At 41.2% G+C, this 18,914-nt stretch overlaps 1 protein-coding gene across 2 annotated transcripts in view; it reads left to right on the top strand.

Moving 5' to 3' along the window:
• The first annotated feature begins 425 nt into the window (after positions 1–425).
• The window catches only part of LARS2 (leucyl-tRNA synthetase 2, mitochondrial), a 147,328-nt gene continuing 128,839 nt past the window's right edge, over positions 426–18,914 (top strand). For both annotated transcript variants that reach the window (XM_057706095.1, XM_057706094.1), the window contains exons 1-3: positions 426–514; positions 6,427–6,681; positions 11,971–12,099. In XM_057706095.1, the coding sequence (XP_057562078.1) occupies positions 6,448–6,681; positions 11,971–12,099 (363 nt within the window). In that variant the 5' untranslated portion in view covers positions 426–514; positions 6,427–6,447. The remainder of the gene's footprint in view (positions 515–6,426; positions 6,682–11,970; positions 12,100–18,914) is intronic.

Below are 18,914 nucleotides of genomic sequence, written 5' to 3'. Positions count from 1 at the left end.
GAAGTTGAGAGAGGAGGAGGCTGTAACTACGATGGATTTCCAACCGTGGCCTCAGGACTCCTCCAGTGGTCTTTACGCCAAGTGCCGCTTTGGCGCACTAAACTGATGGCTTTCACACGCCTGCTACAATTGCTAAGAATTTGATCCTTGGGTGTCTAGAGCTTTGCAGTCGCCAGACGCAGCGGGGGGAACCCAGCCCAAGGGCGGGGCTTGGGGCCGGGGAGCGGGGCTTGGGGCCGGGGAGCGGGGCTTGGTGCCGGGGGCGGGGCCAGTGACCGAATTGCGGAACCCGGGACTGCCACGGCGCGGCCCGGCCTCAAAGAATGCCGGGAGTCGGGACCAGGCAGCGCTCCGCCTCCTTCGGCTCCGCCCCCACTGTCTGTGTCTGCGGCGGCCGTTATCAATAAAGTTGTTGTTCTGCCAACATGGCGGCGCCCATGGTGACTGGCCCGGCAGTGTTCGTCTAAGGTGGGAAGCGAGGAATAAGGAGCCGCAGGCCAGAGCCTGTGAGCAGGTAAACCCCTGACCCGGGCTCAGTGGGACAAGAAACGAAGCCTGATCTGCTCTCTCCCCGGATTGGTAGATTTCGACTTGCTGGGAGCCAGAAGGGAAAGTGCGGGCTGGGTTTGGTAGTCTCCGTGCTATGCAGTTTCCGAGTTGGAAAAGTCTCTGAGATCCAGATCTTCAGACTCTTTGAGCCACCGGCTCCGCGGATAGCTCTGGACCCTTTCCCAGAAAAACGCATATGTACGCGTGGTTTTGTACATAGTTTTGTATCAAATTCCTTTTTCCACCGCTCCACTACCCAGTTGGTACCTGGATCTTTGCTCCCTGGGCTGAGGCTTTGGACCCAAAGGCCATCCATTGGCCCACATCATCTCTGTGACCCACAGATCGTTGTCACACCGTGTTAGGGCTCGAAGGTCCTCAGAGATCGTCTGGATTTACCCCTTCATCTTAAGGAGAAGCTGATGTTCCAGATAGGAATTAATTTCCCAGAGCTCACATAGAGAATTAGCTGTTGCTTTTGGTTTTGGGGGTTTTTTGCACGTAACTTGGCTCGTTTAAGATTAATTTCCCAGGTACATTCTCACACACACACTTTCTTTTGGGCGCACCCTAATGCCCTTGTGTGCTTCTTCCATGTGTTCTGTTTCTTTGCCTGTCTTTTCCACTCTTCTAGATTTCTCTGTTTGTGTATGACTGTCATTTTGGATCCAGTTCTCAGGTCCCTCCCTCTATGGTCACATGCCACTACCCCCACCATTCTCAAAAATCTTAATCTTAAACCCTAAATGAGGTTGAGGTCAGGGCTGCCCCTTAAAGAGGAGTGGAATAATGGGGATTGATGCTTTGGACGGATGTAGAAGAAGAGACAAGATTCCAAACATCTAGGCAAGGAACTGGATGTGACAGAGCTAAGGAAGAAAAGGGCCAAGTTGATCATAACACAAAACATGAATCACACCTTTCACATTCATGGTAGGGGCATGGTCCTCTAATAAAATGACTGTTCCTTATCAGGAAGAGGCAGTGTCCATGGGGGCTTTGGTGGTAGAGTGGCCCAGAGCAGAGTCTGGGAAGTAAAGGAAGGGAACCAGACTGAGCTCTAGGGCTTCAGTAAATCGTAACCTTGAGTGCACTACGTGCTGAGTCCAGCTGAGTTTTGGGGTTGCCCTAACACAAAGGGTGTGGATTTTTCTTAAGGGTCTTGCCACATATATCATCAGATTGCTCCCCAGGGAAGTGGAATCAATTTACATTCCACCAGCAGTGTATAAAAGTGCACGTTTCTTTTTATAACAAATTTTTGCTGATCTGATAATGAAAATATTTCCTTGTTTTGATTTGCATTTCTTTGATTAGTTGTAAAGTCATTCTTTTTCATGTATTTGTTAGTCATTTGTATTTCCTCTTTTCTCCTTTGCCAATTTTTAAAATTAGGTTTTTATTGTTTCTCTTCTCATATGTTAACTCTTTATAGCAAAGGGTAATCTTTTGTTGTAGTTTTGGCAGTTTTCTCTCAGGTAATTGTTTGCTTTCTCATTTTGTTCATGGTGTTTTTGATATGCAGGTACTTTACATTTTAGAGAGTTTTATTAATATTTTCCATCATGAATTCTTCCATTGCTTTTATGCTCAGCACAGAACATCATGTACCTTTTACAGAATTAATACATACTCATCTATGTTTTAATCTATGTGGGATTTACTCTGCTTTATAGTTTGAGGTGGGGCTCTAATTTGAACCTCCCCCATTCACTGAGTAGTCTTTTTTTTTTAAATTTTTTCAAGCTCTTTATTGGAATATAATTGCTTTACACTCTTGTACCAGCTTATAAGGTACACCAAAGTCAATCAGCTGTATTTATACACATATTCCCATATTCCCTCCTTCCCACGGCTCCCTCCCACCCTGCCCGTCCCGGCCCTCTAAGGCATCATCCATCATCGAGTTGATCTCCCTTTGTTACACAGCAACTTCCCACTGGCTATCGATCTTACAGTTGGTAGTATATATATGTCTATGTTACTCTCTCACTTAGTCCCAGCTTCCCCTTCGCCCCCCATCCCCCCAACCCCGTGTCCTCCAGTCCAGTCTCTGCATTTGCATCTTTATTCTTGCCCTGTCACTGGGTTCATCAGTACCATTTTTTTTTTTTTTTTTTTTAGATTTCATATATGTGAGTTAGCATACAGTATTTGTTTTTCTCTTTCTGGCTTACTTCACTCTGTATGACGGACTCTAGGTCTATCCACCTCATTACGTATAGCTCCATCTCATTCCTTTTTGTGGCTGAGTAATATTCCATTGTATATATATGCCACATCTTCTTTATCCATTCATTTGTTGATGGACATTTATGTTGCTTCTATGTCCTGGCTATTGTAAATACAATAAACATTACGGTACATGTTTCTTTTGGGATTATGGTTTTCTCTGGGTATATGCCCAGTAGTGGGATTACTGGATCATATGGTAGTTCTATTTTTAGTTTATTAAGGAACCTCCAAACTGTTTTCCATAGTGGCTGTACCAACTTACATTCCCACCAACAGTGCAGGAGAGTTCCCTTTTCTCCACACCCTCTCCAACATTTATTGTTTCTAGATTTTTTAATGATGGGCATTCTGACCAGTGTGAGGTGGTACCTCATTGTGGCTTTGACTTGCATTTCTCTAATGATTAGTGATGCTGAGCATCTTTTCATGTGTCCGTTGGCCACCTGTATGTCTTCTTTGGAGAAATGTCTATTTAGGTCTTCCGCCCATTTGTGGATTGGGTTATTTGCTTTTTTGGTATTAAGCTGCATGAGCTGCTTGTATATTTTGGAGGTTAATCCTTTGTCCGTTGCTTCGTTGGCAAGTGTTTTCTCCCATTCTGAGGGTTGTCTCCTTGTCTTGTTTATGGTTTCTTTTGCTGTGCAAAAGCTTTTAAGTTTCATGAGGTCCTATTTGTTTATTCTTGATTTTATTTCCATGATTCTAGGAGGTGGGTCAAAAAGGATCTTGCTCTGATGTATGTCATAGAGTGTTCTGCCTATGTTTTCCTCTAGGAGTTTTATAGTGTCTGACCTTACATTTAGGTCTTTAATCCATCTGGAGTTGATTTTTGTGTATGGTGTTAGGAAGTGTTCTAATTTCATTCTTTTACATGTTGCTGTCCAGTTTTCCCAGCACCACTTATTGAAGAGGCTGTCTTTTTTTCCATTGTATATTCTTGCCTCCTTTGTCAAAGATAAGCTGCCCATATGTGCTTGGGTTTACCTCTGAGTTTTCTATTCTGTTCCATTGATCTTCCTTTCTATTTTTGTGCCAGTACCATACTGTCTTGATCACTGTGGCCTTGTAGTATAGTTTGAAGTCAGGAAGCCTAATTCCACCAACTCCATTGAATAGTCTTAATATAAGACTTTAATATTTTTTTAAGAATGTATTTATTTATTTATTTATTTATTGGCTGCATTGGGTCTTCGTTGCTGCATGTGGACTTTCTCTAGTTGCGGTGAGCCGGGGCTCCTCTTCCTCGTGAGGCGCAGGCTTCTCAGTGCGACGGTTTCTCAGTGCGACGGCTTCTCTTGTTGCAGAGCACGGGCTCTAGGTGAGTGGGCTTCCGTAGTTGCAGCACATGGGCTCAATAGTTGTGGCTTGAAGCCTCTAGAGTGCAGGCTCAGTAGTTGTGGCGCATGGGCTTAGTTGCTCCGCGGCGTGTGGAATCTTCCCCGCCCAGGGATGGAACCTAAGTCCCCTGCATTGGCAGGTGGATTCTTAACCACTGCGCCACCAGGGACATCCAAGACTATTAATATTAATATCACTTTCCAATCTGTTTGTGCTTTTTTTTTTATGAACTTTTAGTTCTTTAAAATACCCAGATCTGTTTCAGAAGTCTCTAGTCTATACCTTTGGTTTATGTACAGGAAGGGTTATTAGTGAGCCAGGTATGATGTAAACATTTTTAGGAAGCTTATTCTTGTTATGTAGACAGGGAATGCTGTTATATGTTGTTTATAATTTGGTGCATAGTGTAAGTAAGGTATAGAGACAGGATTAGAATTTTAAGTGAGATTAAAATGCCTTCCTTCATATTGCTCATATTGGTGATCTGTCTGCACTCTTTGGTATTTCTTTTCTCACGATGGCTAACCAGCATCGAAACAAAAAGCTTGTAAGACTGTAATTCAGGTCAGTTTTGTATTTTTATAATTTCGTTGTTTCCCATTGTTTCCATTCGAGAGGATATTCCAAGACTCTCGCCTTATGTGTCGTAGGGAATGCAGTCTAAGAGAGAAATTGTAGGTAACTATCTATGTGCCCTCTGCTAAACTGGTATTCTTTAGCTTGCAAAGATACGAAAATGCTGACTTAGCAAGAGAACCATAAAGTCCATGATTCCTTCGGATAGTTCTGATTATGTAGAAACCTAACCCCTCAAAATAAATGCAGTTGCTTTAATTGTACAAAGTGTCTATCTATATGTATATTAGGTTGGTCATATGAAATTGCTGATAGTCAACCAGTATCATATAGTTACCATAATGTTTATAGTCACATCTACACACTTTAAAATAGCCAAGCCCAGTACATAAGGAGGTTTTTGTTTTGTTTTGTTTTGTTTTTGTTTTGGTCTGTTTCTGATTCCACCCCCAAAGAAGCAAGGGGTGTTGAATACAGTGAGAAATGGTATGTCAGAAACTTGGGCAGACCAACTTGTAAAATGTCAACACTGATGCCATTTTATGTGTGTGAAACTCACTTGCATAAGCCTGTAATGAAGCCTTTTGGCAGCATTTGTGACCCAGGATCTTTGCTCAACAGACCAAACCCTTGTGGATGTGGACAAAATTTTGAGAGGATAAAGAATTAATGCCAGCTTAGAGTGCCAGCTTCCTCCTTCATTTCTCTGGTTTTGAAAGATCTGTTTTCATCTGTTTCTGTACTATAGCTAATGCTGTTATGAAGGAAGGCAGAAAGTTTAGGCTATTTAGTCATAAATCTTAAATATTTGATGAACTGTTACCTCAGGCTTTAACACAGTGATAAAACATGAAACTTCTTCCATGAGGTCATTTCTGCAATTCAACTTTGGAGGAAACCGATGAAACATTCAAGTCGAATTTTCAATTGCAGCTGGATGTCTTAGTGGGCCCCAACCTGTGGGCTGTATTCCAAAACACCATAGCACTCATCACTATTACACATTATATATTTATTTGTTCGTTTCTTATCTGCTTTTCTCTACTAGCATATACGTGCCATAAAAGAAGGGACTTTATTTTTGTTTACTGCCGTATCCTCAGTACCTAGAATAGTGTTTGGACCTAGTGACACTTAATAAATATTTGGTAAATGAATGAAGAACTAAATGAATAAGCAGTTTTCTAAATAATGGTTATTTCCTGGCTCAGCCTACTGAGTATATTTAACTTGTAGTATGTATGAAGAATGCTAATCATGGCTCAGTCTCCGGTCTTCCTGGGAGACCTGTGTTCAGATCTCTTCTGATATTTGAGCCTGAGGCCAAGCACAGGTGTGCGTAGAACTCTTCTGAAGCCTGGACAACGGGACGTGAAGCCCGCTGGACAGACCTGGGCTGGCCTGAAGGCCAGGGAGGCAGGGGGCTCCTCTGCCTCCCACGCAAGCTGTGAGGTTGTGGCAGGAGCAGGCCCATGTGGTGGTCTCCTTTTGTTCCTGTGGGGCTTTTGTATCTTTGCTGTTTGGGAGTATTGAACACCTTTAATATTTTCCAATTAAAAAATATGTTTCGCTCAGTTGCACTTCTAAAGTATTCTTTTCAGGGAAAGAAATCATCAGAATAAGAAGAAAGCATGTGGATGGGCAGGGAGCCTGGCTGTGCTGAATGGAAGGACAAGCTTGGGGAAGTTCCAGGTGGCTCACATGTGTGCTCTCCACCCTCTCTTTCAGGGCCTTCCTGCCTTTTGAAGAATGGCTCCTTCTTGGCAGAGATTGGGTTTATATGCCTCTCTTCTGAAAAGGCAGCTAATTGATGGGCCAGATGTTATCACGTGGGGAAGGAGAGCGATTCCAGGATGTTCCAGAGGTATTTACAGTGCCACAGGAAAGTGGACCAAAGAGTATACGCTGCAGACAAGAAAGGATGTGGAGAAGTGGTGGCATCAACGAATAAAAGAACAGGGCTCCAAAATTTCAGAAGCTGATGTGAGTATTCTAAGAGGCACTGAAAGGGTAGAGAAGAGAGGCTAAGGGCTTGGACTGGGGTCAGACTTCCTGGATTCAGATAAGTTATTGAGTATGTGACCTTGAACCAAATGACTGAATATCTCTGGGTTTCAATTTTTTTATCTAAAATGGGCAGTGATAATAGTAGTGCCCACCTGCTTCCCAGGGTGCTTGTGAGGGGCAGCTGGGATGAGACCAGGGTGGTGCTTGGCGGAGTTTGAGTGTGGTGCATGTACACACAAGGTGCATGCAGATGGTGCCACGCTCGGCATTCTGGAGCAGCGTTTACTGGGGGGACCCATCAAGACAGGAGCCACAGCAGATGTCAGGGCCTTTATGGTGCACTGCATGGTGGGACAGTGCACAGGGATCCGGCAGGGTCAGATAACAGACTCTAGGAGAGGTACCTGGGCCTCTCAACTGTGGAACTTTTAAGCTGCATATTCTGAGAAGTACCTCTCTCTCCCCTGGCATGACATTGACCTCCAACCCTGTTCTGCCAACATGGCTTGGCAGGTACCAGCCCTTCCCTGATGTGATCTGGGACTGGGGTCCAACCTCACGGTTACAGCTATATAAGTTAGTGGACCCTTGGCTTCTGGTCTGTCTGTACCAGCTCAGTGCTCTACCTGAATTAATTGTCTTAAGCACTTGGCTGTAGCCAGTTTCTATGAAGTGCTCTGCTGGAGGCCGGCTCCTTCTTTGGGAGGCCAGCCTGCTAGGGACCAGTTTTGGATGCATTAACCCTTACCTCTTGATATTGATCAAAATGACAAATGGGACGCAGATGCAGAGAATGGACTGGAGAACTCGAGGTTTGGTGGGGGCAGGGGGTGAAGGGGAAGCTGATACAAAGCAAGAGAGTAGCACAGACATATATATACTACCAACTGTAAAATAGATAGCCAGTGGGAAGTTGTTGTATAACAAAGGCAGTTCAACTCGAGGATGGAAGATGCCTTAGAGTACTGGGACGGGGAGGGGGAGGGACTCGAGGGGGATGGGGAGTCGAAGGAGGGAGGGAATACGGGAATATGTGTATAAAAACAGATGATTGAACTTGGTGTACCCCCCAAAAAATAATAAATTAAAAAAAAATGACAAATGGAAGATGTGGATTTGTTACATGAAATGTTGAATCTGATCAGAGCACAGCGCTATAAAATAGAGTTTTATAAATTCTGACCATCGTTTCATAATAGTTACCAATCTAATAATTCAGATCCTTATGTTTAGTTAAAGGGATTAGGCCAAAGGCAAGCAGTTGAATAAATGTATATTTGCATAAGACCACACTGTGCTAGACTTGCCTTTCCTGATTCTCCACTCTTATATCAGACTCATTTTTTCTATGAGATTGATCATTATGAAAAATAGGGGTGGGTAACTACTTGTGTTAAACTGAAGGATGGTTTTTGGCATTAGTTACAAAGAAAATCTGGTATTTAAAGAGATGAAGTATGTAACATGTGAAATGATAAAAAGCAAGGTTTAAATGTAATGCATAATTATACAATAAAAGCTTGACTTTTACCTCATTAGGAAGTGAAAATTCTTCATGGCAACATGACCAGACTAATGTAACTAAATGTATTTTAGAAGCAAACCTTAGGGAGCATTTTAATTCTGAATGAGGAGCATAAAATTAGCTTTTTTCTTTTTTCTTTTGGTTTAGATTTAGTGACTTCCAAACATTTCGAAGTTATAGCCTTTTGTTCTTGTGACATTGCACTCTTAAGCATATGGTTTTCTGAAAAATTTAGGGGATCAAAATAAACTATGTTTCATTAATTGGGTTAGTGGCTTTAGGGACATTTTGGGTTTGAATCTATCAGGGTTTGAATTGGGGAATGTAAAGTGGGGAGAGCACTGGATGAGGAGTCTGGAGCCTGGGCAGTAGTAACTGGCTCTGCCCCCAAATCAGTGTGATCTCAGCAGCATCATTTAACCTCTTTGATGCTCAGATGCTTTGCATTGTTTGTCTCACAGACTTGTTTTGAAAATCAAATGAGAAAATCTGACTGAACCCATTTTACAAACTGAAGTGTTATATAAGTGAAAGATACAAGAGGATAAAAATGTGTGGTGTGTCTCTGTCAGGAATGAGACGATGGCTAGATGCTGGTGGATTTTGAAGCATCTATAATCAATCTCACTCTGGTATCAGCTACATTTGAAACCACCGGAATGAGTTTCTAGAAGTTGAATGTTTTGCCATCATCATCATAATCATCATTATAAAAAGAACTTCCATTTAATGAGCATTTTACTATGTCAGGCACCATCTTTCCATTTATTATCTCATTTAAATCCTGAAGCAACCCTGAGCGTGGGTGGTATTATCCTCATTTTGAGGGTAAGAAAACAGGCTCAGAGGAAGGTTTGGTAGCTTGTTGAGATGTACAACTCACTTGTGGCAGAGCCCAGGACTCAAACCCAGACACATTTGATATCTGAACTCACGCTTTCACAGGGAATCTTCTTTTACCTCACCTTTGATTTACAGATTGTAAACTGAGCCCACAAAGACAAAGAAATTTGCCTGAGGTCTCACTAGGACCAGATCCCAGGCTGCAGGCTCCTATTGAGTGGCCCTTTCCCCTCCATCCTCTAGACTCAGGGACAGCTTTGGAGCACCATCTATAAAGAGGCAGAAGTTATCTTTCTCCTGACATCAGAAGCTGACAAAAATAATAGGACCCACTTATAAAAACCATCCTTTTCCATTGCTTCCAATCTTAATTTCTTTTAAAGGCTTAAATTCTTACACTTTTATATAATTATGCAAATTTCCCTTTCAGTCAGATTCCTGCTCAATTACAATATAAACTCCTATAATTCCTTCTTTCCATCCCCAGAGGATAGAACTCATTTCATTGTCACAGAGGAAAATGCGTTAATTCACACAGAAAAGCAAAAGGCAGGGGCAAGCAGTAAGCTGAATACCTTTTCTGCAATAAACAAAAATATTCATGAATAGTAAAGACTTTTGTTAGCAGTACTTTTCTATATATCTTCTGTAAACTCAGTTTTGTGGTTCAGCTAAGCTAGTATATAATGAATCCCTTGATTTTGCTATAAATTTAATCTTTGTTGGACATACAAAAAGGAGATGTGAATGAAGAAGCTATATGTGTAAAATGTTTGGGGCAAGATTGTTAAGTAAACATAATTTTTAAAATATATGTCACTATAATAAAAGCAAAATGATTATAATAAAAAATAGGTTTAATGTAAAAACTTTAAAATGAAAAACTAGAAATAGTTTATAACAAGGATTTTATTTTTTTTCATGTCCCAAAGAACTCTGTAACAGCTGTTTTCCCATGTTCCTAAAAACTTCCCAAAGGAAAGGCAGTAGGCCTAATCCATTGCAATGAGTAAGGTTTGAATTGAGTGGATAGTCTGCTTATTTCTGATTTGCACCAAGTAGCAGAACGAGGTCCTGCACTTCCTTTGAGGGACTTGTTTACAATCTGGGAGGATTGTCTGTGACTTGCCTTCTTAAGGAAGGAAAGTCCTGAGTCCCCACTGACTCCTGCATCTCAAGTCCTCTCTCATGCTCTTGAGGTTTTCCTCAGAGTTATGGATCCACAGTTTCCGATTAAAGTGCACGATCAGTGTGGGGCTTTCCAGCTATTACTGGAAATCAATGGCAGCTGCCACTTCCGTATTCCACATTCCAAGTTTATGTATTATCTAAACTTATTTATTCACTTTTCCCTTCTCTTCCTTCAGGTAGCTTTACTTACCACTCAGTTGGTAATTTCTAGAAGATGGGCAGTACAGGGAAAAGTGCCCCTCTGGTCTATTTTGCCACACTATTTAGTGGCCCTGCTAAAGATGTGTTTAACTTCTTTGCTGAAGGAAGTTTAAAGCAAAGGGTCAAATGAGATTTGGAAAGAATCTAATTTCTGCTTTCTTCTATTCCCCTGATTACAGTTGGCTGTCAATTATCAGTCATGCAGATACTTAGCAAAAAATACCCTCCCCCAATACACACACATACACAAAAGAATGGTTATGAATATTCTGTTTTGCATTTGTTTTCATTAATTTTGAAGAAGCAAAGGCTTAAAGACTCTAGTGGAGCTCACGGAAGGGAGTAAGGACAAAAAGAGAAAAACAGAAGGCGAAAAAAAGTAGTGATAACACCAGACGGTCCAGATCCTTAGTGACTAAACAGAAACAGTCACTTGTTCTCATCCTTTCTTCAGAGACACCCCCTTCTCCTCCATGGGAGGATTTGAGGATTCTTGTCACCTGGACCAGATTGGTGACATGTGCTGGGAAAAGTGCCCTTCAGGCTTCAGAGCACAAAGGCTGACAAACACTTATCCAGCAGTTATTAAACTGGGGGTGGGGGGTGGGATGGGTGGAGGGGGAGAGATGATTAAAACATGGTCCTTGCCCTTGAACAATAGGCCCCCAGTAGGGAGTCAATTAAATGACTACCACCTTTCCTGTGGAGCCTCCTCCCGCCGTGTGCACAAACTCGTGACAACATTCACCATTTTATGGTGGCAGAACTAAGGTGCCAGAAGTTGGCATTTCAGTGAGGACCTCCTGCCCTGTGTTCATTCTGTTCCAATGCATGTGCCTTTTTCTCTGTGTCTTGTGATGAAGCTGCATCTTTGAGAGTTGGAGAGTTATGTAACCGTGGCCTGAGGCTGCCTGTAGATCACCCCCTGGGAAACAGCAACCTGGCTAAGATATTCTCATTACCTTCCCATTTCAATTTTTCCTGTCGAAAGATAAGCCTACAATACAGCCGAGAAACCCAGGACCTGAACGGGTGCCTGAGGACCCTGCTTGTACTGTTCAATTCAAGTCTGCAGGCAGCTACGGGGAATTTAGGGAGGGGCTCCATTTTTAACATCTCTGTGATTCACTATTGTTTCCTTGAATTATATGGACATATGTGTCAGAGCTTCATTTGGAAAAACATATAGTTCCTTAAGACCTAGTTAGCTGTTCTAAAAGAGAAGATTTTAAAAGAGAAAAAGACATTTAAAAATACCTATGGGTAATTAGCACTTTGAGGTTGTTCGGCATTATTTTGGACATTCTTTAGGTTAAGCCTGGGCTTTGAATTTTCGTATTTGGCATTTTTGTCAATTTACCTTATGGGAATGGTTTTTTAAAAAGAAAACTTTTAAAATGTTAAATTATTACCTTGAGTAAAATGTCAAAAGATTATATGCATGCTGGGTTCCCAGTGAATGCTTAATAAATACTCATTGTAATTTTTTTGTCATTCTTTCCTAGAAATCAAAGCCCAAGTTTTACATGCTTTCCATGTTCCCTTATCCTTCCGGCAAGCTGCACATGGGCCACGTGCGTGTGTACACCATCAGTGACACCATTGCACGCTTCCAGAAGATGAGAGGGATGCAGGTAAGGCAAGATGCCTGCTGGAATAGCAGTTTCCTGCCCTACACAGGACAACAAGAATGTAGGACAAAGGAGAAAAACCAATCTCAGTTAAGATTAGGACAGCTTCGAAGATAAAGATGAAAGCTCAGCGTTTCCTCTGATGAACTGGGGGACATGATAAAGCATTAATTGGGGGGCAGCCATGTGTTGGGTGTTGTGCTAGGGCGGGAGGTGGGGTGCAGATGCGATGGAAGGAGTTTACCAATGTGGGTACCACATGATATCTCCTCAGGAGGAGTGCACAGTCCAGTGGGGTTGACACCCATAAATAGACAAACATTGTACAGGGGAATGAGTCCAGTAGTTCAGGTAAGGAGCAAGTGCTGTGAGTAAGAGGTGGGGCCACAATGTTTTTCTCCTTGTATTTGATATTTTCTGTATTCTCTAATGAGCAGGTATTTATTTTATAAAGGAAAAAGTAAAATTTTCCTAACAAAAAAAATCTGTGGGGAGTAACAGCTCTGCGGGAGTTGGGAAAGTCTCCGATAAAGAGGAGCATCTGACGTGGGTCTTGAAGGACAAGGTGAAATTTCCTGGGTGAGGAAGAGAAGGACCCTTCCATGGTTGGTGTGGGTCAGACTCCTTTACTCCACTGCCAATTACCCCTGAGCCTGCGCTTTACTCTTTAGCAACACATCATCTGTAATAAGATGAGGTGGCAATGATCATAGTAGCTTCTTTAACACGTTACAGAGAGGGGCAGGATCAAAGAGGGCCTGAGAACATGGACCATTGAACCAGATGGCCAGCATTCGAATGCCAGCTCTTAACATTTAGTAGCTATTCGACTTTCGACTAATTACTAAATTAACCTCTCTAATACCTAGTTTTCTCTCATCTGTAAAATGGGGATAAAATAGTACCTGCCCATTGGCCTGTTATAAGGATTGAAAGAGGATGACGATGAAGCGCTTAGCACATAGCTGGCACGTAAGTATGTGACCAGGAAATATTAACATCGGCAGCAGAGGGCTGGAGCCTGCTGGTAGCACCTCCTGAAAGCTGTGTGCATCTCTGCCCAACTTCATGTTACTTATTTGTCACCTTAGTAGCTTGAAATCCACTATGGTGGGAGTATTTACATCATGGAAATCAGCAAAGCCTACAAATCAGGGCTTTTTCTGCCAGAGAGTCAATTCTTAAACATTTACTGGCACTCCCACTGGCTGTTGCTGTTATTAACCTCTCAGGGTCTGTATAAAGGGTATCTGCCACCTCCCAGTTCTTTATCAAGATTTTCTTTTAGAAAGGTAAGTGCATCCATTGTCATAATTGGTTTGAAAATTTGTGCTGAACTGACATTGGCAGCAAGAAGTATTCCTAAAAAGGAAGTCAAGGTATAATGTCTCTTTGTCACTTGAAGAGTTAATGACGTTCACTGTCAGATTCAGAGATTTGCCTTCTACAGAGAATGTCTCCCTGGGCTATGCCAGGTGTTATTTTTCCCAGATATTGCTTTCCATCACTTATGCAGAGTGTATTAGGAAGAGGTGCTGCAGAATAAATTGGCCCTTGTCATGAAGTATATCTAACTGTGGTTCTTCAACTAGATTTATCTTTTTTCTTTTTTTCCCACTTAGGCCAATTTATTTTAGACAATTAGTGCGTATAGGCCAGTTGCTGAAGATTATATAAAACTGTACATTTATGGTACATTAGCAGATAAATGGTTGAGGGGGTGTAGGTGGAACTCTAATTCCCTTGGATGGATAAGATGTTACAGAGAAAACTCAAGGCAGAACCCCATGCCCAGAGATACTGGGACCCTCATAGGCAACTCAGGCCCAAAAGATAAAATGGAGTCTCTTACGGTAACTGAAGCCCAAGGTCAGGCTGGACCCAGGGATTGGGCAACCCAGGTTTGAACCCTGTTGTACCACTTTCTCACTGAGTGACCCTGCACAAGTCATTTAATGTCTTTGAATCCTACTCTCCTTGTCTTTAAAATATGGATAATAATATAATAATTATTCTTCCCTCCTGGGTTGTTGTGTTGGTTAAATGAGATAGTACATGTGTCTAGCACATAATAGTCCCTTAGTAAGTGGTAGCCATGATTAGTATTTATACTGATCTGACATACTCTGGGAAGTCATTTAACAAATGAAATCAGTCTGTGCTCTTCTGCTCGGGGCCTGCTGCATGGAGTTGCCTTCTGAGAAGCAACTAGACTGCACATAATTACCTGCTATTTGTATTATCTATCTATCCTGTGACTTGTTTGGTGCCTGAAACCACTCTTTGTTATTTGACTTATGGTATCTTAGTGTGACCGGCAGGCACCTAGGTTCCCTCTGTTCCTCCGTTTCAGATGCTCTCTTTAAGATGGTACGCTATCTTGGAGGGGATGTATCCTCTAGGCTCTCTTGAAATTAATTTCTTGTTAATTTTCATAACCCATATTTGTCAGATCATCCCCCAAATAACTGCCAAATGTAGTGAAAACTTGTCCTGCCGTTTTTACATGGTAACGGCAAAAAAGAAGCAAATCTCTATACTGGTCAACAGTGTGAAAGCCTGTTGAGCTTCTTCTTGTTTTAAAATCCCTCTTTCCCAATGTCAGGACTAGACCCAGGGATAGAGTGGGATTGGATTCAGGTCAGGTTCAATGATCCTTACTCAAAGGAGGGAAGGAATATCTGATCTGGAATAGCAAGGTCTACATGTATTGATTAATTCATTTGGTACATAGTCCTTGGGCACCAGCTTTATTCCAAACACTGGCCTTTCTACTGTATTATGTAGTAGTATTGGAGTTTTAGGTTCAAAATCAGTCAGTAGGCCTAGGAAAAATTCAGTAAGCTTTCCTTTTTCTATAATTTGTTAATTTGTTGGTTGATTTGTTTAATTCTTGAATGGAGATATGGAAGTCATTCTAAGGCACACTAAGAACAGCAGATGGGAAGTAAAAAGTGGATTGACCTCTGCACCAAGTCTGCTTTCTTCAAAGCCAGCAGTGACCTCCGTGGATGTGTCTCTGTCATCCTTTCTCACTTCAGTAGCATGTAATACAGTAGACCATTTTCCCCTCCTTGAAAGACTGTGCTCTTGGCATGAGACCCCACTCTCCAGGGTTTTTTTGCTGCATCTTGGTTTCTTTCTCTCAGCTTACTCCACAGCGTTTTCCTGCTCCAGTTCATCTTTGCATACTCTTATCAGATTGGAAAGTTCTCCTTTTACAGGTAGACCTCGAAGATTGTGCAAGTTTAGTTCCATGCCACTGCAGTGAAGCAGATATCGCAATAAAGCAATTTACACAAATTTTTTGGTTCCAGTACATATAAAAGTAATGTTTACATTATGCTGTGGTCTATTGTGTGCAATAGCATTATGTCTTTAAAAAAATGTACGTACCTTAATTAAAAAATAATGCTGTTGGAAAAATGGTGACAATAGACTTGTTCAACGAAGGGTTGCCACAAACCTTCAATTTGTAAAAAAAAATACACAGTATCTGTGAAATGCAGTAAAGCAGAGTGCAGTGAAATGAGGTTATCCCTGTATTCCTAGTTTGCTGAGAATTTTTATCATGAATAGGTATTGATTTTTGTGATATGCCTTTTTTGCATCTATTGAGACAATACATGGCTTTTCTCCTTAATCTGTTAATGTGATGTATTATGTTAATTATTTTTTAAAAATATTAAACCAACCTTGTGTTCCTAGGACAAATTTCATTTGGTCATGATGTACTTTTTTGAATGTATATATTGCTGTATCTCTATGTGCCCAAAAGACACTGAACTATAATTTTCTTTTCTTGTAATGTCTTTGTATTTAATATCGTGTTTATGCTAGCCTCATGAAACAAGCTAGGAAGTGTTCTCTTCTTCCCATTTTCTGAAAGCATTGTGTACTATTGGTGTTATTTCTTCCTTTATTGTTCAGTAATATTCACCAATGACGGTATCTTGACTTAGAGTTTTCTTTGTAGGAAGTTGTAAAATTACAGTTCTATTTCTTTAATGCTATAGGGCTATTCAGATCTTCTGATTTTTTTTTTCTGTGTCAGTTTTAATTTGTGTTTTTCGAGGGATATGTCTACCCTACCTCAGATTCTGTTCTGGACTACCTTCTCTTTTTTTTCTTTATCTACTTTCCCTAGGTAGGCTCTATCCTCTTTAGTTTGAATATGATACTTTAACAAATTATAAACATTTCCAACACAGAGGTACAGAGAACATTATTATAAATACTCAGACCTGCCATCTGATGTAATATATATTACCATTTAATCTTGCTGGTCTCAGGTATTTTTTTTCCAGTGTTACAATTGTGCCTCTCCACAATCAGATTCCAATCCTTCAGTTAAAAAAAAAAAGCTAGTGTATATCCTTTGCCTTCATGTTTTCATGATTTTATTCTATGTATTTTTTATGGATACATACACACTTGTGTGTAGTATTGTGTTTTAAATTTTACATAGAAGGCGTCTTAATATTCTGCATGTTTTTTCAGTCAGTATTTTGTTTCAGGATTTAGTCTGACTATGTCTCTAAAGTTAGTTCATCCATTATAAGTGCTGTATAATTATGACAATATTTAATTATCCATTTTCACACTGGTAGAATTTTAGGTTGTTTTAGATTTTTGTTCCAGTGAACATCCTTGCACCTTGCCTGTGGGAGAAGTGATATTGCTGGGTCATAGAGTGTGCACAACCTCAGCATAAGCACATCTTGCCAAATTGCTTTCCAGAAAGTTGGTGCCAGTTTATACTCCTACCAGCAATGAATGGCATTTCTTTTAGACCTGCATCCTGACAACACTTAATATGTTAGACTTTTTAATCTTTTCTAATTTGATATGTAGGAAATGGCATCTAATTGTGTGGTTTTTTTTTAAGGTCACATGACTGCTTGATTGATAGAGAAAGACATTATTTATTTATTTATTGTCTGCGTTGGGTCTTCTTTGCTGCATGTGGGCTTTAGTTGTGGAGAGCAGCAGCTACTCTTCGTTGTGGTGTGCAGACTTTTCACTTCAGTGGCTTCTCTTGTTGTGGAGCATGGGCCATAAGCACGTGGGTTTTAGTAGTTGCAGCACGTGGGCTCAGTAGTTGTGGCACACAGGCTTAGTTGCTGTGTGGTATGTGGGATCTTCCCAGGCCAGGGATTGAACCTGTGTCCCCTGCATTGGCAGGCAGATTCAACTACTGCACCACCAGGGAAGTCCTCTAATTGTGTTTTTAATTACATTTTCCTGAGTACTGTCCTAGTGAAGCTGTTTATTATCTATTTAAGTTTCCTCTTTTCTGATTGACTTGCTCACATTATTTGCCAAATTCCTCTGGAGGTGTTTGTCTTTTTCATATTGTTCATATTATTCTTTGTATAGTCTGGATTATTGATTCTTTGTTAGTTAAATACAGTGCGAATGTCTTCTCCCAGTCTGTGGTTTGTCCTTGCATTTTGTGAGCCCGCCAGACAACAGATTGTAATTTGGGTTTGAGAATGGATGAGAATGATGATTTGGAAAGTTCAAGGTTGCTTTTACTTTGGTTTCCTCCTATAGCAGCAAATAAGTTGTGCAAAGGAGAGAAATAAGATAAGAGTGTAAGCAGATCATTGGGGTCCCCTACGTTCTTGTTGTAGTTAATGGAGATGTGCCTGAGGCCATGGTCATCACACTTCTCTTGGTGAAACCTAAAGTCCCAACCAGCTGACCAGACCTTGGGCACACAGTAGATTATATATGGACTCGACAAGTGGAGAGGGAGGTGGTTTGAGGGTGATGAGTTGATCAGGAATCTGCAACTTTAGTCAATGGCAGTGACCTACCCGCCTCCCACTTCACAGATTTGTTGCAAGGTTCATGTGAAATGATCAATGAGAAAACTCTTTAAAAACCATAATGCAATTTTCCAGTGTAACACAATTCATAATAGCAGTAATAAGTAGTCCTGAGGTTTGGATGTTTAAGCAGGCGCCACTTAAAGCCAGAGATAAATCATTCTCTTTTTGGAATCAGAAAAGACCACAGTGCCAATTGGTTTCTTCTTAAACTCATACAATGTCTGATGACGTATTTAAAGCTTAGCACCATATGGTGATTTTGTTGTGTTTTCATATGTTTTATGCACAGATGGTTAGAAAATAGAATTACCCACCTCCCACCTCGGCTGATCTCCTTAGCACCTTCTGGGCCAGAAGCGGGGAATTAAAGCATCAAGCTGCCAAGTCCCCCTCACAGAGTTGGACTTGGAGTAATTTGTCCTAGGCAAAACGTTGCAGGGCACTGCCCAAGTAGGGTTTTCTGCTTGGGCCTTTTTGCTCTTCGCTGTGGAGGAGGAAGGAGGCTGAGGCTGTGGGTCTGGCAGCCGCGTGATCGTAGTGCCATTACCCACAAACCTCAGGAAGTGAGGGCAGTTCTTTGCAAGTGAGCCATGATATACGTTTCATCAGTTTTCAGTTGGCCAGTCAGTCAACAAGTGTTTATGAAGTGCCCAGAGAATGCATCGCATGGCATTTAGTTTTCAAATTTTCTAATCTCTGGAGCATCTGAAAATAGAGAGTGGATTTCCAGGGCTTATCCTCTCAGATGTAATTTGAAAGGGAGAATGAGTTTCTGGTCCAGTATTTTGATTGGAAACTGCCTGATTTATCTGCCTCCACATTCCCAGAGGAGGTCTTCTGTTTGGGGCCTAGGTACTGTCATTTGGATTCTTTTTTTTTTTTTTTTTTTTTATTATTATTATTATTTTTTTTTTTGGGGGGGTACACCAGGTTCAATCAACTGTTTTTATACACATATCCCCATATTCCCTCCCTTCCTTG

Source organism: Hippopotamus amphibius, chromosome 13 (genome assembly GCF_030028045.1).
Source record: "Hippopotamus amphibius kiboko isolate mHipAmp2 chromosome 13, mHipAmp2.hap2, whole genome shotgun sequence".
NCBI classification, from domain to species: domain Eukaryota; kingdom Metazoa; phylum Chordata; class Mammalia; order Artiodactyla; family Hippopotamidae; genus Hippopotamus; species Hippopotamus amphibius.
This window is presented reverse-complemented; position numbering and strand designations above follow the sequence as displayed.